At 38.3% G+C, this 26,069-nt stretch overlaps 1 protein-coding gene across 2 annotated transcripts; it reads right to left on the bottom strand.

Annotated features, from left to right (window-relative positions):
* Nucleotides 1-607: 607 nt before the first annotated feature.
* LOC129236358 (uncharacterized) lies at nucleotides 608-26,069 on the bottom strand. Of its 2 annotated transcripts, none has more exons than XM_054870702.1 (18): nucleotides 24,396-26,069; nucleotides 24,155-24,333; nucleotides 23,898-24,059; nucleotides 23,680-23,819; nucleotides 23,416-23,597; nucleotides 22,939-23,342; nucleotides 22,462-22,781; nucleotides 21,937-22,381; nucleotides 19,837-19,869; nucleotides 19,694-19,774; nucleotides 19,528-19,634; nucleotides 19,378-19,448; nucleotides 15,791-19,292; nucleotides 14,265-15,317; nucleotides 13,449-14,099; nucleotides 8,665-9,119; nucleotides 8,268-8,505; nucleotides 608-1,570 (listed from the first exon to the last, which is right to left on the bottom strand). In XM_054870702.1, the coding sequence occupies exons 1-18, from the start codon at nucleotides 25,254-25,256 to the stop codon at nucleotides 1,137-1,139; spliced, it is 9,318 nt and encodes a 3,105-aa protein (XP_054726677.1). In that variant the 5' UTR covers nucleotides 25,257-26,069; the 3' UTR covers nucleotides 608-1,136. The 2 variants fall into 2 exon arrangements, with proteins under 2 accessions (XP_054726677.1, XP_054726678.1); XM_054870703.1 differs by having other exon boundaries at nucleotides 19,528-19,631.

Below are 26,069 nucleotides of genomic sequence, written 5' to 3'. Positions count from 1 at the left end.
TTTGAATCTAATCTACCTGGAGCAAAGAGTAGGACTAGGCGTAAAAGTTGAGTTGAAAGAATTTTAATTAAAATTTCCAATTGCAATGAAACACCGGTAAGTGCATACTTAATACATCACATTTATTATTTACATCGTTCATCGTGTTTTCATTTTGCGTTTGAACGTTTAAAAATTACTTTTCCATTTCATTACTATAATTATCATTATTTTGTATTTCAATTCTTTTTTTTTTTTGTTTTGTTTTTGTTATTGCAATTTCAATTGTATTCTAAAGCTGAAAGAAAATAGAAAAATAAAATAGTTGCACAAAAGCGCAAAAAGTTAATTTTTGTTATATGTATGTATGTATATTGATTAATACGAATTATCAGACGGAAATGTCCGCCATTGAACCCAAAGCAGATTTGCTTCCACGGGCTCATTTGCATTGACGCACCTGTGTAGTTGCACACAGTTGCTGTTTAGGTTTTTAATTTATCTGTCATGTCGTTAGCGTTTGTTTGTTCTTGATTCCTAGGTGCATGTGGTGATCGAACCGTTAAAATTTTGATATCTCCTTAAATGCGTATGTGGTTAAGCCACAGACACAAAGGAAAGAAAAGTGTTTAATCTATGCATATTTAGTTTCTTTTCTTTTATGATGTATTTCAATGTATGTATGTATTTTACTCGCATTCTAGTTTTATCATTAATGTTATATTTGTTATTTCAGCTTTTCATTGTTTTCGCATTTTCTACAAAAATGCGTTTTCAAATGTGACAAAATTTCTCTTATTTCGTTCTAACTTGGAATACTTTATTAATTTTATTTGATTTGTTTGATTCCGAGCTGAGAAAACACAGTGGCATGCCATTCTATAAATGACCAACAAGCTGTCACTACACAACAGGTGCAAACTGACGCAGGTAAATTTTTTCCGACATCTTGACGTTTTACTTAAATTGACAATTTAAGACTCTAATGGTAGAATTAACATGAACAACATGTTGTAATATGTGTATATATTTTATTTGTATGTATATGTTAGGGCATGTATTGCAATATGTGTGTGTATGTGTGTGCAGTTTTGTTAGAATCGGTATTGCATCGGCACAGCCGGCGACATCGGCGAAGCAGTCTTTGCCTTTTCGCTTTACCACCAGCCATTCGCCGTCGTTGTTGTGGCAGTGTTGCTGGGAACACCGCCCGCACCAGCACTACTTCTGCCATTGCCACCACTACCGCCGCTACTTCCATTCAAATGTCTACCGCCACATTGATCATCTGCGGATGAGGATATTTGCAAGGTGTTGATATTCTGCACAAAACTGTCCATGGCCGCTTCGTCTAGGTATGGAGAAGCGCGTTGCTCATGTGGGCTGTGTGAGCTCTTTTTGATTAGCAGCTCGTTCAAGTCGAGTATTGCCTTTTGTTGCTGTTGCTGCTGCTGCTGCTTCTGGTGCTGGCTCTCATATTCATAATTGTAGCGCTGATAGGATTCAGCTTCAGACTCATTGCCACCAGCACTGCCTGCGTCCAGTTCATTTAAGTTAACGAGATTGTTCGGCGCAAAAATACTGCTGGCATCTGCAAAGAAATTTTTTTTTTTTAATATTTTCGACTGTAAATGAGTAAATGAAAGGGTTTCTCTCTCAGGCCAATTTTTTCAATCCAACAACGAAAAATCATATTATATTTTGATAGTTGCTTTAATATAATGCGTAACTCTTCAAGAGCCTTTACAAATTTGTATCTACATCGAAAAAAAGGATTGAATAGCTTTACTAACTGGAACGACGAACGACAGTCGTTTCTACGTAACCGGAACGACCCGGATTTATATCCGGCCAAGGACTGTCACTTCAGCAGCATTCCTCGCTGCTACAACAACAACAACGAACGACCCGGATTTAAATCCAACCAAGGGCTGGACTGTAACTTCAGCAGCATTCTCCAACAATTTGTAGGGAGAATTCTAAAAACCACTAATGTGAAATCAAACATTCAAACAGCGTTAAAATCCGTAGACCAATGGCTAAACAGGTACTAAAAGTCTAAACATTTCGCACTTGTTACGTTAAGGGGTTATGTGGGTTACAGAGGTTCAAAAAAAGGGTATTTTTACTATTTTTTTTTTTAATATATACAATCATATATTTTATTTAAACAATTCAGCATATCAAAGATACATATTTAAACAGTATTTTGTGAAATTTTTATTTAAAAATTCCGAAAACTCAGCCGTTGGTACCTCATCTCCCTTAACGTCTCACAAAAAAATGCTCTTGCCATGGACAGCATAACTCATTATTGGTTCATTTAAAATTAAAAAACCAAAAATATTTCGTTAGTACATGGATAAATCTCGTTACTGGACGAAGAAAAAAAAAAAATTTAATTTGAATTTTTGACAGACTTTGAACAAAGAAACACATTTTTTGGACAAATTTTCGTCATGTGTTGGCTCGAAAAAATTAGTTGTAATAAAAATAAAAAAAAAAAATAAAATAACTTGATAATGTTATTCCAAAGATGTGTGCAAAATTTGAACAAAATCGGTTCATAACTTTTCGAGAAATCGTGTCCACCGACTTAAAAAATCGAGTTTTGAGATAAACGCGTATACCTGCGAAACGCTGCACTGACATGGACTGATGGGCGGAAATTCTGAAGGGTCTATCTCGTAGAATTTTACTCGGATCAATTTGAAATTTTAGGAGAATATTTTAAACATATTATACTATTTAATAAGACAAAAAAAATCGTTTTTTTTTAATTTTCAAACCCACCTAACCCCTTAAAGCGTAACAACTCAAAATTTCCAAATTTTAGTTTTTTGCAAGAAAACAATGTACAGTGGTCATCTATACCCACTGTAAAAATCGTTCAGTGGTTTGTCTAGTCTTTCGTTAAAAAAACCGTTATGACTCTTTCTTTGTTTTCAGAATGACTTCTTTTGTCTCAACTAAAGAGTTACATTTTTAGTTGTCTCCAAGTGTTTGAACAAATTTGTGTCACATAAAGTGTAACATTTTGAATTGTGCCTGTTTACAACCAAACGGTTTGTTTAAAATATACCACTAAGTGTATAAAAAAATTTCAGGAAAAGAGTAACAACTCAAAAATTTGTTATTTTAGCGCAACTACTCAACAAATAAGAATGAAACAACCGTTATATTGTTTTTAATGATATTTTCGTGCAATTACATATTTTTTTCCTTGTAATATATTATTAATATTTACGGAAACAGTTTTTCCTCTCTACTGAAAATGTTCAGATTTTGAGTTGTTACGCTTTAACGTAACAAGTGCGATTGAATGATTTATTCCTGCTGAATTTTTTGAATATCAATATCCGAATTTTGCAGTTTTTTCAATATGTGCATAGGCAAGCGGTTATAAAAGCGATTAAATCATAGTGTCATCTAAAAATGTTCATGAATGCAAGGAAGCAATTAACAAGCTCGCTCGTAACCGCAGCCTTTGTGTATATTGGGTTCCGGGGCATAAATGCATAGAGTTATAAATGCATTAGTTATATCGTTCGATAGAAGGAACTATAGATCTCTAGTTGGTGTACTAACGGGGCACTGGCTACTTGCAGCACATGCTTAGAAGCTAAATCTAACTATTAACGATGCTTGCAGGAAATGTAATGAGCCGGGTACAAGAGAAACCCTGGAGCACTTTCAATGCTACGGTCAGGCTCTCTCGAAAACTAGACTATGCTATCTGGGTGCCCTCAGTTTCAAAAGACTAGAATCTATCCCTGAACAGGAGCCTGAGTGACTCCGAAAATTCGCGAACAGTACGCGCATCTTGTGTGATGCATATTTTCGCTAAAAAAAAGAAACAAAAAGAATACAATCTGGTATCGCTATGGCTTCGGCCAGCCCGTATAACCCAACCTAATCTAACTATGGGAATTCGACCGCAACCGGTTCGAAAAATAATGTGGACGATTTTCCTATATACAGTCAACGTCAAAGGAAAGTGTGCACTGTATATTGACAATTTATTTATTAACTTTTTATGCTAAATTATTCTTTTATAAAAAAAAGACTTCATACTACAACAAAAACCATATAAAGCAAAGTTTCGAACTTTGTATAAAATTTGTAAAAATACGACAATTTTCAATCTTTAATCAGAATTTCTAGATCATTGATCACTTAAGATCAGTTTTATAGATCATTGAAATTTGGCATAACAAAATTGAAGTTTCAAGTTAAAAATCACACTGATTTTTGGGAATTTTTTTCGATCGCCGTCTTTGCATTTTCTTTATTTAACGTCTACGCCACATTTTTTTATATGGAAGAAAATACCCAACACCGTCAGCAAAAAAAAAATTTTCAAAAATCAACGCATTTTTTGAACCATTTGAAATTTGCACTTTAGGTTAAGTTAGGTAGTGTTGGCTGAACTGTAAAAAAAGATCTCACTTAGACCCTTAGAGTACATTGTGTTGCCAGTGCTATGTATTTGGAGAAACTTACACTTGCCGAATTTTTACAAATTTTATTTAAAGTTGGAAACTTTGTTTTCCATGGTTTCTGTTGTAGTATGAACTATATTTTTGTAAAAAATTGTTGAGATTACAAAACGAATAAATAAATAACCAAAACTTACCAATATGTAGTGTATACTTTCTTTTCACGCTGACTGTATATACATCACATATAACTGGTGTTTGCACCTTTTATTTGGTGTTTGACCGAGCTCTTCCTGCAACTTGTGGTGTGCGTCTTGATATGGGGGGATCTACAATTTTACGACACCTCTGAACGGAAGATGGTTCATATGAGGAGCTTTTTCATGGCAGAAATACAGTCGATGGTTGGCTATTACCTACCGCGATGCGACCGCCATTAAAAAAAAACTTTCTATTAATTGGTGTTTCGTGCCAGGAGTTTCGAAAACAGACATTTCCAAATGGTAGTCACGCACCAAATCATTCGGCTACGGCGGACAATTCTCCTATAAGATTCTCTTATTTATAGTACCATTTGACATAACTACCAGTCGGTTGGTCAAGTTTGAGAGAAAAAGCCTTTTCTAATATTGATCGCCCTCCGGCAGGCAACGAAAAACGTATGAAAATATTTCTGCCATAGTTAAGCTGAAAACCATTTGCTATTTGGACCTGCCATAAAACTACAGGGTGCCCATTGCATGGGACAACATGAAAATGCACATCACATATTCTGGACATACATATTTTGAAAGCATATATTTTGAAGGCGAAATCAAAACGATAATAGACTCGACAATTAATAGCCATTCCTATTATACAGGTATTATGAAGTGAATTGACAATAATTTATGTGTGTTAGGTGATTTCAACTTGAGTAAAATAAATTGGTGTGCTAGTGCCTCTAACTCTATTCTCATACCAAACAATGTAACTGCAAACCATGAATTATATCTTATTGATAATATTCTTAGTCTTAATTTATTTCAAATTAATAATTTTGTTAATTCTCTGAATAGAATCTTAGACCTCATATTTGTAAGTGATAACATAAACTACGAGATCAATGAATGTTTGAATTCCATAACTCCAAAAGGTAAGCATCATTTACCCTTAGTGCTCAAAATCGACTTTTATACTTTTGCTACAACTGCATCTGATGTCAGGCAATCATTCAATTATTCTTTATGCGATTTTGTCAATTTCAATGACTTATTACTTGACATTAATTGGGATAATTTATTTGCTGAACTCGACACATCTAGTAGTTTTTCTGCGTTTAAGTCCATTTTGTCTAAACTCTGTTTAGATAACATTCCGCTCAGAAAGAAAAAGCCCTATAAATTGCCCTGGTATTCTAGGTCTCTGAAAAAGTTTAAAAATCTTAAAAATAATTACTTCAAGAAGTTTAAATCTACGAAGAATCATTTGTACTTCGTTAAATATAAGCAAGCGTTAAAGGATTTCAACGATTTAAATAAATCTCTCTATAACAGCTATATTACCAATATAGAGTTAAACATTAAAGCGAATCCCAAAATCTTCTGGAAATACATAAAATCTAGAAGGAGTAGTGCCAGTGTTCCCACTGGTATGTTTTTCGATAATAGCCAAGCGCGAACCCCAACTGAAACGGCAAACTTGTTTGCTGAATTTTTTAAATCTAATTTTGCTGACGACGAACTTGATTGCCCATCCGACTTTTCTTCTGACTTAGATTATGCCCTGAACTTTGGAGGTCTTTGCCTCTCTTCTGAGGATATTAGTAATGCTTTAACTAAATTGAAATCATCCTCTCAAACTGATGCTGATGGACTTTCAGCAGTTTTGATAAAAAACTGTCCGGCCTTCGTCTATCCCCTGAAAATTATTTTCAACAAATCTTTATCGTCGGGGTGTTTCATTGACGCATGGAAACTCTCTTTCATTACGCCCTTCTTTAAGAGTGGCAATAAAAATGACGTTAGAAATTATAGACCTATCTCTAAGCTGTCGACTATCTCCAAAATTTTTGAGCATGCGGTCTATGCAAAGCTGAGTTTTGCCGTTAAATCTTTAATTTGCCCTAATCAGCATGGGTTTATTGCTAACAGATCTACAGTATCTAATCTGGCCGTTTTTAGTGAATACTGCATTGATTCTTTCTCCGCTGGCTTCCAGGTCGACTGTATTTACACCGACTTTTCGAAAGCCTTCGACAAAGTTTCTCATAGAATCTTAGTTAAAAAATTAGCTAGTCTTGGCTTTCATTCTACATTTCTGCAATGGATAAACTCTTATTTGAGCAATAGACGCTGTGTTGTAACAATCGATGGTATTTCATCTACTTCCTTTGCTGCCATCTCAGGTGTTCCGCAAGGAAGTATCTTAGGACCGCTTTTATTTGTGTTATTTATTAATGACATCAAAAGTTGTTTCACATTTGCTAAATTTTTACTTTATGCTGATGACCTTAAGGTCTTCTCAGCGATCAAGACGCAAGAGGATGCCATTAAACTTCAAGCCGATATGAATAGGCTTTATTTCTGGTGCCAGAATTCACGACTTTCGCTGAACTTATCTAAGTGCTTCCAAATATCTTACTCTAAAACATCTAATATTTTGTGCACTAAGTACAGGATCTCGGCATGTGTCCTGCAGTGTGTTAGTGAGTTTAAGGACCTTAGCGTCATCTTCGATAACAAATTCTCTTTTAATAACCATATAAATTATATTACTTCTAAATCTTTTTCGATGCTGGGCTTCGTCAGACGGAACGCCACTAAGTTCTCTGATCCCTATACCATTAAGTTACTGTATACATCTTTTGTTAGATCTCACTTAGAATATGCTGCTTTTATTTGGAGACCTTGTAGTCAGCAAGCTATTAATAGAATCGAACGTGTGCAAAAAATATTTCTCAAATATGCCCTTCGGTCCCTGAATTTTATTGATCCCATGCCATCATATTCTGCTCGTCTCATGCTTATAAGTCTCAAGTCCTTAGAGATTCGTAGGACTATACTGTGTCTGTCTTTTACTCATAATATTATTACTGGAGTAATTGATTGTCCCTACTTATTGGAAAGAATTCGATTTAATGTTCCCCAGCGATCTCTTAAGAACTTCTACCCTTATTATGGGGGTAACTTTAAAACTACGTATGCCAGCAATGCTCCCATTACTCGTGCTTTACGGGAATTAAATGCCGTTCATAATGATGTTCTTCTTGATTTCTCGCTTTCAAGAACAGCACTTTTAAATCTTTTGAATTCTATATTATAGTTAGTTAGTAGCTAGTATAGTTTTTAAATACATATAATATATTTGTAGCTTAATCTAAGCAACTTTTGTATCATAGTCTGTAAGGATTGTAATTCATAGACTTAAATAAATAAATAAATAAATAAAATTAATGAGATTTTCCATATATTTAATTTTTTTTTATTTTCCTAGCAAATCTAAGTTCGCCCTCTTCAATTCTAAAAATAGCCGTTAAACTCTATTTGCTAAATAGTCTTCAGTTCACCCAACGATTTTATTGAAAGCCACAAGACACACAAAGCAAAATCAGGCAAATGCAGTGGTTACGAAAGTTTATGGGTCGAATTATGTGTCAAATGGTCACGCAGTGTGAGACGGCGCATAATCGAGGTGCGAAATTTTAAAATTTGGAAGCCACAATACAATGCTATACACTTCAAACTATAATTAAATTAATATCGTAAATACTCAATTTATTTTACAAATCTATCGAGTGTCAGAAAAAAATAATATTCCATTTGCTTACGATTTCTATTGTAAATAGCTCGATATCCAATAACTACTCACCATTTCCGAAGTCGGGCAAAGTGTCATTATAATTGGGAACGACACTGTGATGATATTTCGCTTGCTGCTCGCTCAGTGCACTCTGTGTAAGTGATGCTGATGTTGCACAATGTTCGTAAATATTCGTAGTCGTTGATGTCGGCCTACTGCGGTAGACCGGCGTAATTTCCACCCGATGTGCCACCGGTGATGTTGTACTTCGTGTAAACTTCGATTCGTTTATATTGTGAATGGACACCTGTTGTAGCAAAAGGAAGAATTGGAAAATTAAAAAAAAAAAGAAAGAAAATAATATTATAATAATAATAAATAAATGAATAAAATGACATTAATACTAGGAAAAAGCGGTGATTTCTTAATGCACTCTCGGAAATATTTAATTTAGTTGAAAACTCACCTCATTGCTGAGGTTTTGCCCTGGTATTAAATTCTTCAAGAAGGAAGCATCATCATAACGTATGACACCCGTATTAGTAATGCCTTCCAAATACGAATTATATCCGGTTATGGTAGGTGGTGGTGAGTCCTCACCACAATTATGATGGCGTAAATGGCAATCAGAGCCACCATCGAAAAGCGAACCAGTATTGCTGGAATGAACACCTGACGTTGACATTTGACTGCTATTACTTTGGGCTGTAGGTGGAAAAACATCAACAAAACCATTATAGTAACTGGACTGTTGGTATTTTTCTTGCAGCGAGGCAGTAGTTAGACAGCCACCGGCACCTCCGCCGCCACCTCCACCCATGGAAGCACCAACAACCACACCAGCACCGCTATTACCGGCATTAGTGACACAACCATTTCCAGCATTGCCTAGGTAAGCTGCTGCTGCCGCCGCTGCAACCACTAAATAGGAATGGAAACAAAGATATTTATTTGACATCGAAATGTTTAAAAACATACAAATAAAGCAAATATGGACGGCACAGCGATAAAATCACGAAATTGTTATGTAATCATCTAGCGCTTGGAATTTAAAATAACATCCGTGATGTATCAGAAATTGAACTCGTTGCTGGCATTTACAAAATGGGCCGCCTTTCACTTAAAACAAGTTGAGAAATATTAAAATCGAATAATTAGCCGAAATGGTTCCGCCAATTGTTGGCAATTTGACTCCATTCGAAAACTTTTTAAGCACAAAGTTAATGGTAAATATTAAGCCCAACATCCTGAAAGGATTAAAGAGTTGAAATATAAAATTGAAGTTGACCTTGGTGAGATAAGTGGCGAAACTCGTCACTCGTGCAACTCGCGGAAATGCACTGAAAAATGGCGTGAATAGAACTGTAAAGCTAGCCGTGGAAGTTTTTATGAATGAAATTGTGTTCTATATTTAATGGTTAATAAAAAATTAAATCAACTTCCGAACGCTAGATGGACAGCCATGGATGGATTAACCCTTCATTGAACACCCGGGTCTAGCCAGACTGGCTTTTTGGACTTTGAACGTGAACTTAATATATTTCTATTATAGCTAACGACTTGAGCTGCTAGGTAGCTTCCTAAAATGTAATTTTCTATCGATTTATGGATATAACCTTTTGAAAAGGATCCTCGAACACGACGAAAAAAGGCCAGACCCGGTGCCCAACTGAATGTTTTAAAAAAGGTGTCCAAAGGAGGGTTAAGCGATAACGTAATGTGATATATACACATACACACATATATTATAAACAATTCAATAATTAGGATAAGAGAGAACTAAATTTTAAATGTACATATTTAAGCCAAACTTAGTCGTCTAGCCACGCATTTCAGGGGCAGTTATCTACGCCAATTTTTTGTATTTATCGATACCTAAAGGCCACCTTAGCCGAATTGGATGGTGCGTGACTACCATTCGGAAATGCACAGTTTCAAAACCTCTGGCTCGAAACGACAATTGGTAGAAAGATTTTTTCTAATGGCGATCGCTTCTCGACAGATAATCGAAAACCACCGAACTCTGCATAAAAAGCCACCCGCCGTTTGGAGACGTTGTAAAACTGTATGTCTCTTCATTATTGTAAAAACATCAAGACGCACTCCACAAATATGGGGAGGAGCTTGGCCAAACACATGCAGAAGTGTACGCGCCAATTATTTATTAATTTTTATATCTAAAGTTAAAGAGTTTGAGTAAATTCTAATTTCATTGTATACGCGGAATCAGCTTTAAAAACGAATGAATAATCTCCATTTTGCAAATATTACTGGGCTACACCGTCAGAGATCACGTAACAAAGTTTCTAAATCCGTACTTTTCGTAGGTGGTATTGTTTGTTTTAAATTTTAAATGCCTTTTGCCTCCAAAATCCGTAAGAAAAGAGAGTCTTTCTACAGTTGCCAATGCTTCATGCTTACTATTAATATAAAAAAAAAATAATTCTTTCAAAAGAATGTGATTATTCATTGTCGATCAAAAGATTTGCGGATTGGAATCATCAAAAATAAGTATCATACATATACAATTTTCTACTGAGCAACACAATATTTGTCTACAGTAGTTCAGCGGTGAGTTAAAAATATGGAATAGTGTGACCCAGAAATGTCGAAAATAGTTGACAACAATTGGCGCGTACACCCTTTGTTATGTGTATAGTTGAGGTGCTCCTCTAATTGATGGGGTGCATTTTGATGTTGTTGGACAAAGGTAGGGACCTCCAGATTTTTTTTGAGGATCTTTTTCACGGCAGAAATACAGTCGGAGGTTTGCCATGGCCTTCCGTGCCACCATAGTCATTAAAAAAATGTATTATTTGGTGCTTCTTACCTACTGCAGATTTCGAACCTGAGCCCTCCCGAATGGTGGTAGTCACGCACAAATCCATTTGTCTAATCAAATCCAGATGTCTAGTTGTCAGCGGTGAATAATTCCTAGACGGTCACTTTTTTATGTCAAGTAGACAGATGTACAATTTTAACCATGGTTACTTACACGATAGAACAAGGCGTTAAAATTATTTAAACTTATTATGAAAATGGTCGATCTCTCGCGAACAACATATCGTAAATTTCGTGATATCCCGACGTTTGCAACAATTAGACATTTATGATTCCATTCGCATCCTTAAAAATTCAATTAATACAAGAATTGAAAGCAACAGATCATTGTCAACGCACAATTTTTGTGAATTGGTTCTTTGCTGAACTCAATGTGATATGTGAGCCAGTCCTTGAAATTTTTAATTTTCGTATGAGGGTCCTGTGGACATGCTCATGGTGGAAATTTAAATGATGATGAATTTTTCACAGATAATAATATATAATTATTTCACACATTGAGAAAACCACCAGACAGCATCACAAAAATGACACTGGACTGGAACCCGCAAGAGGTCACGGTCAACCAAAAAACACTTGTAGAAGGTCGATGCTGCGCGAATTAGCTGATGGCGACATCTCATGGGACGGTGCGAAAACAACAGCACAGAACGGTGTACGATGTAAGAGTCTTGTAGAGGCCGTATGCTCCCGAAAGGAGTGAACAAGGGGGGAAAAATATATAATTATTTTGAATCGTATTTTGAATAAAAATAGTGAAACCTGAAATAATCTAAATTTTTATTCGTTTTTATTTTAAAACAATCTAGGCGCGTCTTTTGAAAGATTACAAGTATTTTTTTAACTCAACACTCAATAATTCTTGTCATTTTAACAGTTTTCAAATTAAAATCAGTATCGATTTTTTTTATATTTACTATTGGCATATTTTCCCGCAGGAAAGTGACTCATATTAATTCTCTTACTTTATTCATTTTTCAACCAATACTATATCTTCTTCTTCAGGTCCTTAATCCCTCGTAGGACATAGGACATCAAAACTTATTTAACTTAACTTTATTCACTTTTTTCGTGTAAATGTTGTCGGCTTTAAACTCGACGGTTAAAAGCATTTTGAAGTTAGGAACAGACAAGAATAATAAGTATCAAAAAACACAGAAAGAAAACTAAAAATCTATCACCAAGTAGTTTTGAACCACTTGAAAAAAGCCGAAAGCCAATTCGGCAAAAACACTTGAATATTTATAAATAGGATTTAGAATTTCTAAAAGAATAGAGTGAACTTATCTTATCCTTAAAGCCCAGACGGACGGTGGAGTTAATGGGGATTAACGACTTAATTCGGAAATATCTTGACAATATTGCCGAAAAATGACAGTTAATATCTATTGTGAAAATATTAAGGCGCATTCATTAAAGGTGGTGGCACTACACCAACCAAAATATTTTGTACGTTTGATTGTAAGAAAAGTACTGGCAATTTAGAGAACAAAAAAAAAAAAAAAAAAAAAAATTCGCCGTGCTTCATTCTGAGCTGACAACCACATGGACACGGCAAAAGAAAAAACAACAAATCACCTGATTTGCCGATACCACCTTTAACGCGTTGAGTGCCATGTGAGTCCAGGTTGGTCTCACAGTGCGAAGACTTTCAGGCCTCGTGGTGACACTTGGTCTCGCGGTATAATATGTGAGATTTCGGTTTGTGCTGATGCAGCTGCTTCATAGAGGCTATTAGTAGTAGTGTATTCACGCCATACTAGAGTCATTGCATTGTTTATGCTGCTTGGCCGATGGGTATGAGACCAATGTGGCATCATATGGCCTATTCAAAAATTCAAATATTCTATTGTATTATGTAAAAAAACAATCGTGGCCGGACGAACCCCATTTTTTTTTGTTGTATGGTGGCACTCAACGTGTTAATAGATTCGCCACCTTGGAAAACATTGAAACTTTTAAAGAGAAGAACAAAAAAGACCGGATCCAGTGCTAGTTTGCACTAATATATTCAAAATTGCATTAATTGTTTTGCTAATACGGAACAGTTTGAGAAATTGCAATTAAAATTTTTTTAAATAATAAAAATTAACTGTGCGGTAATCCCGACTAACGCCGCCGTCTGTATACGCTATTATCCCTGTATTACATTAAATTACAATTCGGTAATCTTACTTTTCTACGGACAGTCCAACCTAATTTATATTTACGTACGCCGGCAACTATCTGCTAAATATTCCTCATGCACAAATACTCTGCATGAGACCAACCGAAACTGAACTGCATAATTTATAGTAGATAAAGAAATTTCACGCCGTGCATTAAAGTACGCAGCGCTTTTATGTTAGGCTGGTCTGTTAAGGAATACACATAATTTTCAAAAAACTAGAACAACTATACTCAACTCACAATTATCTGTTCCCGGCACTCCAGGGTTTTGCAGCTCTGGCCCTACATATGAAGGCCACTGTGTAGCACTTTCCTTGGATTTCTGTTTTTGCTGTTGTGCATTCTTTATTTCACTGCCGATGGCTGAGATGCATTTCGGTTGTGGTGATGGTCGTGCAATTACGGCCGCATCGCCCGTCAAGCCGCCACCATTACCAGTTAAAGATGTGCTTCCGCCGTGCTCATCTATGCTGGTACAACTAATACTGATGGTGTTGTGTGTGTTACCGATCGTGACAGCACCCACACTGCCGGCCGACGAAGTCGAATTGACTGGTACATTTGCGCTGCTCGCATTTGAGCTGCTATTCGAGAAATATGAAAAGGCTGATGACGAAGAGGCGCTACTGCCGTCACCGCCGTTGGTCGAAATCACCTGGCTAGGTTGCTGTTGCATTTGAGTGGCTCTAACAGCCTCGGCGGCAGCCTCTTGTGGTGTATAATAGCTTACGTTACCGAATTGCCGATAACCACCCAAGGCTAGGCCATTCGTAACGGCTTGATGGAGCGCCGGGTTGCGTATAGTAAACATGCCGTTCTCGTTTTTAATTATGGCAGCTGGCTGATCCATGGACAATGATGCAGCTATTGGCAAACCGCCTGGTGGTCGTCCTGCAATTTTTCAAAATTTTACATAAACACATTTATTTTTTTTTAATTTTTAATGGAACAAAATATGCCTATTATACTTTACCACTGAACTGGAGTCATTAATCTTTCTGTATTTTTAGCTGAATTTTACATATATATGCTTTAAACATATAAGCATTCACTCACCTGGCATAAGTCCTGGTTGTTGCTGTAGTATGGTTGCCGCTGCGCTAGATACTCCACCGTGAAACAACGGATTGCGCAAGGTGATCATCTTCTGCTGGCCTTTTGCATTCTGATCTGCGCCGCTAGCACTAGCATTACCGCCGGTTGGAGTGTTGGCATTTTTCGCAGCAGCAGCGGCTGCAGCTGCACGAGCATTGCTCTCTTGCTTCGATTTATTCCGCCGCTTCTTGCTCTTAGAAGGTTTGCCACCAGACGTCGCTGATCCAGCTGCTGCACCCATCTTTGATTGCTCCTTTTTGTAGCTGCCTGTAGGTGGATTTGCTTCTACCATTATGATGCCACTCTGTTCTAATGCCGCTGCTGCAGCAGCAACACCTGCATATGGCGCGGCACCAAAGTAATTGCCAATTGGAGCTACAGGTGGTGCAATAATCGTCGCGCCGGCCTTGTGATGGAATGATTGCGGCGGTTGCGCCTGTTGTTGTAATGGTTTCGAAAGTTTCCGTATGGACTCGGATTTTTGACGTAGCTGTTCGCTCTTTACGGGATCCACTTTGGTGAGTGTGATGCCAGGTGGTAACGAAAGATTTTCCACTTGTACACCACGATTCAGCTGGTCCATAATGCTGAGAGTGGGCACCATGCCTTGGTAACCGCTATTATTACCACCGTTGCTTACACTGGCATAGCTGGGTTGCATCGGTGATTGCCCGTTTGGTTTGACACTTACATTGCCTCCAATGTTCAGCGCTTGCAGCTGTTCGGGTAAACTATTGTATTGTTGTTGCTGTTTTTCTTGCAGTTGTTGCAAAGCGGGCTGTGGAGTAGGTGGAATCACAACTTCGTCCGGGTTAAAGTAGCCCATATTGTTCGGTATACCGGCACCACAATCCTCATAGTTGTGATGCTGTGGCTTTTGAAATTTTTTATTGCGTTGAGCTTGTCGTTGTGCGCGCTTGGATAGTGGTTTGCCCTCTGTGCCGGAGCTAGTAACTTGATGGGTGGTATCGGTAGAATGACGATTGGAGTTTTGAGTACCGCATCCACCAGCGCCTAGTAATAATAAATACAAAGCAAAATATTAGACACAGAAGGTTTGTCCGAGTGGCAATCACAGCCGCAGACTTGCACGAGATTTCTTCATATATCCATATGAAATTCTGACAATTTTGGTAAAAGTAGGTCTGTTCATGAAGCAACTAATTTGTTGTAATGCCTACTAATTATGGAGCCAGAATTTGCTTTCTTTGTCATTTCCAATTGTGAATTACCACCAATATCGATATTATCAAGGAAAATATTTATAGAAAATTCTATTTATTTTTATTTACGTATTTACTTTCACCTATCAACGCAAAACAAGTGACGAACATCAAAAAAGTATTAGCTTATAGTTTGCGAAAGAGTTGCAAACATTTGTGAGTGCTGCAATACTATCGCTTTGGGTCTCGAACAAGTTTATAATTATTGTGAATTTTGTCAGAAATTTAAATATATGGTACATTTACATTATTTTCCAAACTCACCTGAGCCCCGATTGCCTCGCTCATAGCGGCCACCTCCTCGTTTCGGCCGTGAATCGTTGCCTACACCCGCCCCACCGGCATCGCTAGCACAACCACTGTTCCCGCCACCTCCTCTACTGCCTCGGCCTCCTCTGGTGCGTGGCAGATCTTGAACCTGCTTTTGGGCTCCATTATCAGTTAGCTTTTGTTGACGTGAGTTTTGGCGACTCGATTTTGACGGCGCTTCTCTCGGTGAAGCACCACCAACGGCTGATGGGGTACCAGAACTTCTGCATGCACCTCCAGCTACGCTGGTAGGTTTACAGTTTTGACTTGCTTGCAGGTGTTCCTTGTCCTTGCTCTTTGCCTTAGCGCTTAGTGGCTCCTTATCATTCTCCCGCTCTCTATCTTTATCGCCTCTACGTTGTGATTGCGTAGAGGCGCGCTGTTTTGGTTGTGACATTTGCGGTTGTGATGTTTGTGGCGGTTGTTGTTGTTTCTGCTGTTGTTTTCTGTTAGCAACATCATCTCTGCGTGGCTCCTGTTGATCCCTTTTGTTTTGTGACTTTGCATTTTGCTGATTTGCACTCTCTTTAGCCTTTTGCTCGCTCATCTTTGTTTTTGTCTTCGAAGCTACGGATGCGTGGATTGCCGTCGGCGTAGTAGCTGTTATCGGCGCAGGTTTTGACTCTTGAGTTGTTATTTTTGGCGCCACCTTAAATTTAGGGGAAGGCGGGTGTGTATATGTATTTTGCTGTTGCTGGCCATCTTCTGAGTCTGTTTCGCCATCTTCTTCATCATAGCTGGACGACGCTGAGTCCCAATCAGAGTCGGAATCTTGCGTATGCAACGTCGCAAAGGGATTGTTGTCAAACTGCCCGTTATCAATGAGTCGTGTACGTGGGGTCCGCTCTTTTTTGCGTTTTTTTCGTCCTTTTTGTTCAACTTTATCTTCAACAGCTGCTATTGGCTCGGGTGAAGGTGTTGGTGCCTTCTCAAAATTTTCCGTTTCATCCAGCTTTTTATTGCCCTTATTATGTTGCTGTTTAATTACTTCCGTTTGTTTCTTTTGTGAAGCTGCCGTTTTTTGAACTTGACTTTGAGTTTTATGCTGGAGTTGCTGCTGCGTCGTCGATTTAATTTTTTTACCTATATCCGTTCCTACTGCGGCAGGTTTTTGACTGCTTACCGAACTTTCTCGAGTATTCATTTGACTGTTGACTGGAGTGGCAGACAACGATGTGCCTGCAGAGCATGAAGTCGTTGTGGAAGCTGAACGCCCTTGCATCGCAGTCCTTGCTACTTTCCCACCTTTCTTAGTCGCTCCTTCGATAGCCTCCGCAGTGGACACAGATGTGGTTGATGCCGAGGGTGTGACTCCATTCTTACCATTCTTCTTCGATTTCGAATTGACAGCTGCAGCAACAACCCGTTGCTCTAAAGCTTCGTCCGCTTTCGATTTAGACTTTTTGCCCGCTTTTTGCTGGCTGTGGGTCTCGTCGACGCGCATCCGCTCTTGTGTCTGCCGTAGTTGTTCTTCTCCAGCAGCAGCTGCTAACTTAGCTGCCCGACGCCGCTCCTTTTTGAGTTGCGTTTTAGACAGAGGTGGTGGCGGTATTGTTAGTGATAAATGCTCCGCTGGCGTCTCGCCAGCGACAACAGGTGGTTGTGGTGGCGGAGCCTGCATTGGCAGTGGCAACGGTATTTGTTGTAGAGGCAATTGCGTCATTGGTGGAGCGGAAGTAGGCACCAGTTGCCCGTTGACAAATGAATACAACAACTTATCTTTGTCCGAAGCATTCGCTTTTGTGCTTACGGCAACACGAGGCTCTGTAACATTTGATAACTGCTGCAAGGGAAGTTGCGTCATAGGAGGTGCCGTAGTTGGCACCAGTTGCCCATTGACAAATGTGTAGAGCAACTTATCCTTATCTGGCGAGCTACCCTTGGCGGTGACCGTGACTCGTGGCTCCGGCACGTTTGGCAAGTTAACGCGGCGTATTGTGACAATACGCTTGGAGGGGTCTGTATTCGAGTTGCAAGCTGCATTTGCCGCCATTGCAGCAACCACATCGGGTGAAAGGGTTTGATGCGGCGGCGGTGCATAGCACATTGGTGTCGGTATCGGCGTGCGAATCATTCCGTAGCCTGTTCCGGGAGCACTGGCGTTTATTGCGCCATTTTGTGACGACTGGAAGTCGATTTGATAGGGAGAAAATGGAGCGCCGGTCACGTTGGCATGAGCATATACAGATGGCAAAGCGTAGCTATTGTTACCCTGAACGTTTCCAGAACTGGGACTTAGGTTGTTAATGCCATTGCTGGCATTGGCGGATGTGGATGGCACATTTGCATTTGCACTACCGCGATTTCTACACGCGCTAGCGCCACCTACAATAGCTGTTTTAATTGTGTTCTCTTCAATCGCTTTTAATTTCTCAATTTGTTGCTCCTTTGTGGGCAAATAGGAAAATTTGAATTCAGCGTTTGTTTGTTTTACAGTGGCAATCAACTCCAATATCACAGTTTCCACTTTTGCTTTGGCGCGTTGCAGCTTTTTTATATTCGTTTCGAGCTCAGCAATTTGCTTTTTGTCGCGCTTTTTAGAGGTCTTTAGGAGTTTCAATTTGTGTTTGTCAGTGAATTCCTTGAAATATATATCATGAAATTGGCCGCGCAAATCCTGCAACTCCATAATACGTTTTTCTTCTTCTTTACGTTGCTTTTGCTTTGCCTTTTTGGCCGCTTTCTTCGGATTTGTGGTTTGGGGTTGGGGTTTTTTTCCATTGCTGTTGCTTCCGCCTGAGCCGCCTTCGATGTAGCTAAGTGTTTCGTTTATCCACTTGCGCACCTTCGATTGATCGCGTGAATAATTATCTAGGAACTCTCTCGAATAGCTGTTCAGATACACACTGAGTACACTTAAGTCACGTGAAGTACTGCCACCGCCCTTCTCACTGCCGCCAGAAACATTTTTGATATTACCGCCTTTGAGGCCTGGGGCCTCACGATTAGCCGCCTCCCAAGAAGCAGCATTTGGACCCAAATTTGCAGGCTTCTTAGCTGGTGGAGTACCCGATGAACCAATTGCCGCTGTTGACAAAGTCTTTTTGCCAACACCATTTAGTGCGGTTGTTGAAGTAGTTGTTGACTGTGGCGTTTGTCCACCTGTACCTGTGGCAGTTGCATTCATATGCAAATGGCTAATACGCTTGCATAATGTGCTGAGGCACACTAAGCTGTCATCGTCATCCTCCAATTTGTTGCCAGTGGAACTGGGCGATTTCGAATTGACGGCGGTAGCTGCTGCCGCTGCTTTAGCTACCGCCTTCAACGAAGGTGGCTGTTTGGTACTCATGTTTGGTGTATTTTCTGCTTGTGCTGTCTGCTGTGGTTGTTGATCATTTGTAACAGCTGCGGCAGCTGCAGCGGCAGCTTTCATATTTTTACGCGCATTTACCAGTTGTGACAACTTCTTACGCAGCCTGTCACGCGTTTCGTTCATGCGCGCATGATTGCACTCCTAGTAGCAGAAATTTATATCCAAAATATATTAGAAATATATACATGTACACACATATGCATGCTCCGGAAAATCTACACATTACCTTTTTAATGCGCTTTTTGCTGGAATGATTCTCTTTGCAGTGGTCACCCAAATCCGAATGATCGAAACAGCCTAAAAAACCATAATATAATTAATATAATATAATATTAAAAATCATAATTGATATATTAGCTTGAATTGGTATACGTACACTTCTTTAACTTCTCTTTGCAATTCTTCTTGGGATGATCTTCGACAACCGTGGCTGGTTCGATATTGGTAACAGGCGGTGGGATTTGCTCGTTCAACGGGAGACTACTACAAAAATTGCATTGCATTAACGCTCGTATTTTGTTGGCGGCAACTCATATACGTACCGTTGGTTATCCTCGAAATTGAGAAGCTCATCCAATTTCTTTTGAATCTCTTCAGTATGCACATCAACAGTAAAAGCAAAACTGCAAGGATATAAGTTATAAAACTTGTCTTAAAAATGTGTAATCTAATGTATTCTACTCACTCAGATTCGACTTGGCTTTTAAAAGGCGACAAACTGCATGTGAATAAAAAAAAACGAAAACCAATTATTCACGATTAGTCTATGATTAACGAAGGTTGTGGTGAGGCAACATTAATGCATTAGTTTGGGGGAAAAGAAATCTATTGTTTTCGCGCTAGATGGCTGTAGTGATCGATATCGGGGCACAAAAGATCATGAGGTCGAAGTGCAAACCTCATAAAGAATCTAAGTGATCGATATCTCGTAAAGTATCGATCGAACAATTTAAAGTTTATGCTCGTTTACAAGGTGACATTTCACACTAAAACAAATCCTTTTGCTGTTTTTGGTTTTTTCAATTCAGTTGTGAGTTACAGGGTGTTAACAATAGAAGTCAACGAAGAGAAAATTCGGTACATTTTACAGTTTTCCATTGATAAAGGCGAAAATGCAAGCCAGGCCGCTGAAATTGTGAATGGTGTTTATGGAGCCGATACTGTAACAGCTAATCATGTGCAAATTTGGTTTCGCAAATTCCGCTCAGGCATTTTCGATGTTAAAGAAAATGTCGATAAAAAAAATAAACAAATTTGACCGGCAGGTTAGTAGTCGTAACATCGTCCAGGAACTAAAGATCGACCATAAAAGTTAAAAAAAGGTTTGTGTAAAAAATGTACGCAAAAATAATAGATTTCTATTTCCCCAATCTAACAAATATATATCTGGGTTCAAATGGCATAGCAGCTTAAGTCAAAAATGACCGTTTAGAAATAAAGCGTTTTGCCTAATTTTTATTCCAGCTTTAGTCAAAAAAAAAAAACTTTAATCATTGCTATTAGTGACAACAAAAAAGAAAAAAAAAATTATAAAATCTGCTGCATATGAAGCCTTTTCTACTCAAGCACTTTTTAACCCTCCGTTGGGCAAGCGGGTGTGGCCAGACTTTTTCAACTTTGGACGTGAATTTACATATACGAATTGAGCTTCTAGGTAGTTTCCTAAAATTTAATTTTCCATCAATTTAGGGATATAACCTTTTAAAAAAGATACTCAACCGGAGGTTTTAAAAAAGGTATCCAACGGAGGGTTAAAAATTAAAATTGATATTTTACTAATCCTTGCCAAATAATGCTGAATGTACTCAAATGATTTCTCATTATTTCAATCAATTCCAATTAATCCCTGCTCCTACTACTGCTTTCATGTTTCTATCCTTTTTCAATACCGTTGTTGTTGTTGTTGTTGCAGAGTATGCCGGCTCCAACTTCAACTTTTTTACCGCTAGCTATAATTTTAATTTTGATTTTATTGTTAATGCTTTTATCTACGATTAATTATGTAAGCTATTGTAAAGGTCAAATATTGTAAAAGTAACCAATGGTTGTATGTTTGATTTTATTAAAAAAAAAAGTAACTTAAGCTATTATATCGGCATAAATGCTGTGACATAGGCATTATTTAATAAGCATAAGTTTTATTATTATAAATCGAATGTCAATTTAAGTTATTTAGCTAAGCGATTATTCTAAGAAACATGCCAGTAAAGATAAGATCACATAAGACATTATGTCGAATGCACTTTTTAAAGACTTAAGCTAAAAAGCAAGCTTGAATAATTTTATTGCAAATTTATTGTAATAATTTTTCGAAAGGGGCTTTATACATTTAAGCAACTCTGTGTGTGGAATGCAGCCAATGCAATAACTCACTTCTCCTTTAGCTCGGCTTAAGCTACTATGCCATATGACCATAGATATGTATAGCAGAGTTTTATATAATATAAGGCCTCTTCAATTCGCCACTTTTTTGCTCGAATAACTTGACGAAAAATTTGCATGCGAAAGCAACAACAAAGTTAACGAGCAAGATTCGCTGCTAGCGAGTATGGCTATACCTCATTAAACTGGTATAAATCACTGTCTTACAAACACATGTACTTTAAGGCAGCTCTATTCCAGAGTTGCTAATATATGTTCATTTATACCAGCTGCTTCATCTATTCGCCACTTGCTAACAGTTGGCGAAAAGAAGAGGCCTATAATAACAACGTAATGAAAATGGCACAACTACGATCGTTTAGAAGCGTTACTGCTTTTCTACAGCTTCGCAAGTTTTCCTCACCTTTTAACTTTATCTAGAAATTTTATAAATTTTGTATCATCTTTGCTGCCTTCTAATTTATCTGTGCAGAGCTTGATATCATTATTTGCTAATTCGAAATAGCTTAGATTCAAGGGACACTTCAGATCGAACTCCATAAAGTAGCGCGCATAAAGTGAAATTATAAACGTCCAGTAGATCTTCACAACAAGATCGTGCACATCGGTTAAATCGAAACCAATGTTGAAAGCAATCATTTTTCGATTATAGAACATGATATTTGGCAGTATTGCACGAAGTTCTTCGATACTCATCGACAGCTGCTGATAGTATTGCACTAGGTGCAGGGACAGATCATGCGCCACTTCGTTGTTGAGTATTTTGCGAGCCAACAAACAGGCTGGGCTTGTACAATCTTTGCAAAAGTATTTTTCATCAATAATGGCATGTCTATAACGTTTTCGATCTGTAAAAAAAAAAAAAATATGAAGCAATAATACTAACTTTCCAATCATAAAGTAAAATTTTCACAGCGTATTGACATACTATTGAAATGCTGGAAAACACCCCATGCTACATGATATTGGCCCAAATCTAGTTCGTCCTCAGTTTTCGCTTCAATAGCTGGCAATGGACCGCAAACTTCTTCACTCAGCTCTTCAAGTGCGGAACTCTTTCGTTTGCCATTACTCCTTACAAATGACAAAAAGTCATCACTTGTGCAAACATTCAAAATTTTTGACTCATATAAATTAACTTCTTTTTCGATTAGAAATTGAGCCATGCACTTGTAGCAGGTGTGATCCGGGTTGCGTCGTGGCGGTAAGGGCCCTCCAGCGATAGAACACGTTATACACTTGCAATTCCTAAAAACAAATTTAAAAATTAAATCATTATTTTACGTCTCAAGACTGAGTTAGAGAATAAATTTGAATTAGAATTTAACAAATCAGGTTGTAAATAGTAAAACTCATCGAACAATATGTTTTTTTTTCTTTTAACAAACACCGCACGGTCACTCACTCTGGATGATACTCCAACAGCGAATTGCATTTCTTGCACTTATCATCGCACACCAGTGTATTGGGCGGCTTAAAAAATCCCTCAGGCCATTTCATCTTCGTGTACGCCATAATATTTTGCCAAGCAAGACGTCGATTTTCCAGACATTGAAAATCATAGAAATCATTGTCATCATCGAATTCCTGTAACGAGAAAGCTATTGCGTCCTGCACCACAGTGTCAAAAATGCGATGCACATTTAGTAGGCATTTCCGACGTTTGCGCTCCGTTTCAGACAAATTGAATTTATTGAGTTCGTTCCAAACATCTGACCAACGCTTCTCAACGTATGTCATTTTGTCATCGAATTGAATATACTTTTTTATAAGAGCAGCATGACGCGATGTTAATTCATCCTCTTTCAGCTTAAGCGATTGAAAGGGGGAATAAATAATATTTTACACAGTAAATTTAAATAAAATAATATATTTTACTTACAGTTATGATACAAGCTAGCATAGTATCGGTGAGATTAGAGTAAACATGCAGTTGATATAGACGTTGGCAGAGTAAGGTCCAGGTTAGGTTGAATTTGCGTAAAAAATCGTTCTCAAATGCAAACAAATAACAAGAAATCTGCTCCGATATACGGCATAAATCATCATAGCCGTCCAAAATGTCTGCAAATTCATTTATAAAAATAAAAATTAAAACAATTATTGATGTAGTACATAAATTTAGCATAGATATAATTGCACTTACATGTCAACATTTCTTCTGCGGGTATTTTATTGTTGTCCGGCTCAACAATTTCTATAAAGCCTTCCGCGTATGCTTTAACGATGCACTCTACATGAAAGGCTAATATTTGTAACAGTAACAAAGGATTGTTTACCATAAGACTGAAACAAAAACAATAATAATCCATAGTAAGATTTCCTTACTTGCGAGTTTAAAGCAGAATGATTTAACTAACTCACATGGAACTAAAAAGCACGAAAATCATATTGTCTGATAGGGAGTCGTCGTATATGAAATCCATATGTTCAGCCTTTTTATTATAGACAAAGCCACAAGCAATCCAATAGATCTCCTTGTTGGCATCCAACAGTTTTTCAAACTTATTATAAGCAGTCCGATTTCTGAGCAAATTATATATATTCATGATTAAGTCAACAGGTAACTTGTACAAATTATTATCAAATGCATCAGAAATTTCCGCAATGTTTTCACTTACTTTAGCATTGGCCCATACACTTTTATAAGCACGTCCAGCAGCATGACAACCATGTGCGCTGTTTTGAATTGTTCCACCATAATATGTATAACAATTTCACGATATTTTATGCAATTTTTGCATGAACAAAATGTGAAGAACTCATCGTTACCATGTTTTACATGTATGTTGGATACGTCCTATAGTGAGAATTAATGGCTGCTTTATATACAACATTTGAAAAGATTATATTTACTCATACCATAAACGGACTGAGTGTGCGATGATTTTTGCTGATTGCAAACTCCGCAATAAGGCTCTTCTTAATGTCCAACTCAATAACATTGTCTTCTCGATGACTCAGTTGCGTGAGCGAAACAACGTTTTTGATAATCAGCTGCACTTGTAAATGTGGTGCGTGCGGATCAAATGGCGGTAAGGAGAGTATCTTTGATAAAGCTGTCGTTGGGTTCCTATCGTCCACCACGGAAACTCCCGGATCCGAAAATGGTAATTTCGATAATAACATTGAACGATCAGCATCCATGGTATCTGCATTTGGTTCTGTTGAAAGCAGCAGGGTCTCAGGCACATCTACGTCCTCTTCACTGGAACTTGTTATGCTGTTATCACTAATCTCCCGCGGTCTTAATAGTTCGCCTCCCAATTGTGTTTCGGCTGCAACACAATCTTGAAGATCCGCGTTGGAGTCGAGCGGTTCGGCTACACCATCTTCTGACGCCTCTTCACTGCAACTTTTTAGTTTGAATGTCGGTTTAGCTTCAGCCATAAACGCCGACTTCATACTTTGCCAATCGAGTAGGTGAGCACTTCCACCACTGCTGGTGGCATGCGCAGCGGCAGCCTCTAACGCAGCTGCTAATTTAAAATGTACGGTAGCAAAGTCGTCGCCATCAGAAGTCGAGGGCGAGGAGCTGTTAGATTGGACCACTGTGCTTTTGCTGGAGCATGGAATTTCCGTTTCCATTCCGTCAATAGCTTCCGATTTCCTTGACGCAGAGGTAGCATCACCAACCGAGGCAGTGGTTGGACCGCAGGTGGAAGAGTTCACTTTCATGCGTCGTACTCGCACTCGTAGCTCTTTTGCCTTTCGTCCTTCCATTGGTTATCCTCTAGGATTTGTGCTTTTTATTGCAGTTGTAATACAACTGCACCAGCACAGTTTATTTTCAAGTAAATTGCTGACGCTGCAGTACCCGCGACATCTACAATGAAGTCGTCGATCTTTCGCGCTCGCACTTGCAGTTACCACCGTGGAATGAATGCAATGGACGACGGTGCATTTAATTGCCGTTCTTATAAGCTATATGCTTCCTACCAAATCACTATTCAAATTCAATATTAATGTTTCCACACAGAATATTTGAGTTGTACGACAAAAATTCCGTATATTTGATTTTAAAGCAAAACTGTGTAAGTATGGTCGCACGCGCCAGTTGCTCGTTAAATTGTTCGTTTGATATTCGCTACTTTTTTCAGTATTCCCCACCATCCGTATTTTCGACAACAGCACTTGGATCTATTTTGTATACCTTTTCTGTTATTTTCTATGCACTTCATTCGCTGCAAATTTGTGCCCAGTAGCAGAGCCCGTTAAAGCGCATAAAAACAGCGGAACGCGGTGCGACAGGCGAAGCCCAGAATTTCCGCGACACTTTCACTCGGTTGCCGCAGCCTCAAAGCTCAGTTGAACAGAGCGAGTTCACTTCCTACCAAATTTTTCGAACGCTGTCTGAACTTCAGCACTGTATGTTGTACCAGTTTTGTATTTTTAAATTGATGCAAATCTTATTGGATCCTATTATTTTAATTATTTTATGCACTTGCAAAATGTCCTGTTGTTTAATATTCCCTTTTTCCTCGGAAGTGTGAAATTTCCTCGTTCTGCGCTTCGTTCTCTATTCGTCGTTTATCG

The sequence above is a fragment of the Anastrepha obliqua genome, chromosome 1 (genome assembly GCF_027943255.1).
Source record: "Anastrepha obliqua isolate idAnaObli1 chromosome 1, idAnaObli1_1.0, whole genome shotgun sequence".
Lineage (NCBI taxonomy): Eukaryota > Metazoa > Arthropoda > Insecta > Diptera > Tephritidae > Anastrepha > Anastrepha obliqua.
This window is presented reverse-complemented; position numbering and strand designations above follow the sequence as displayed.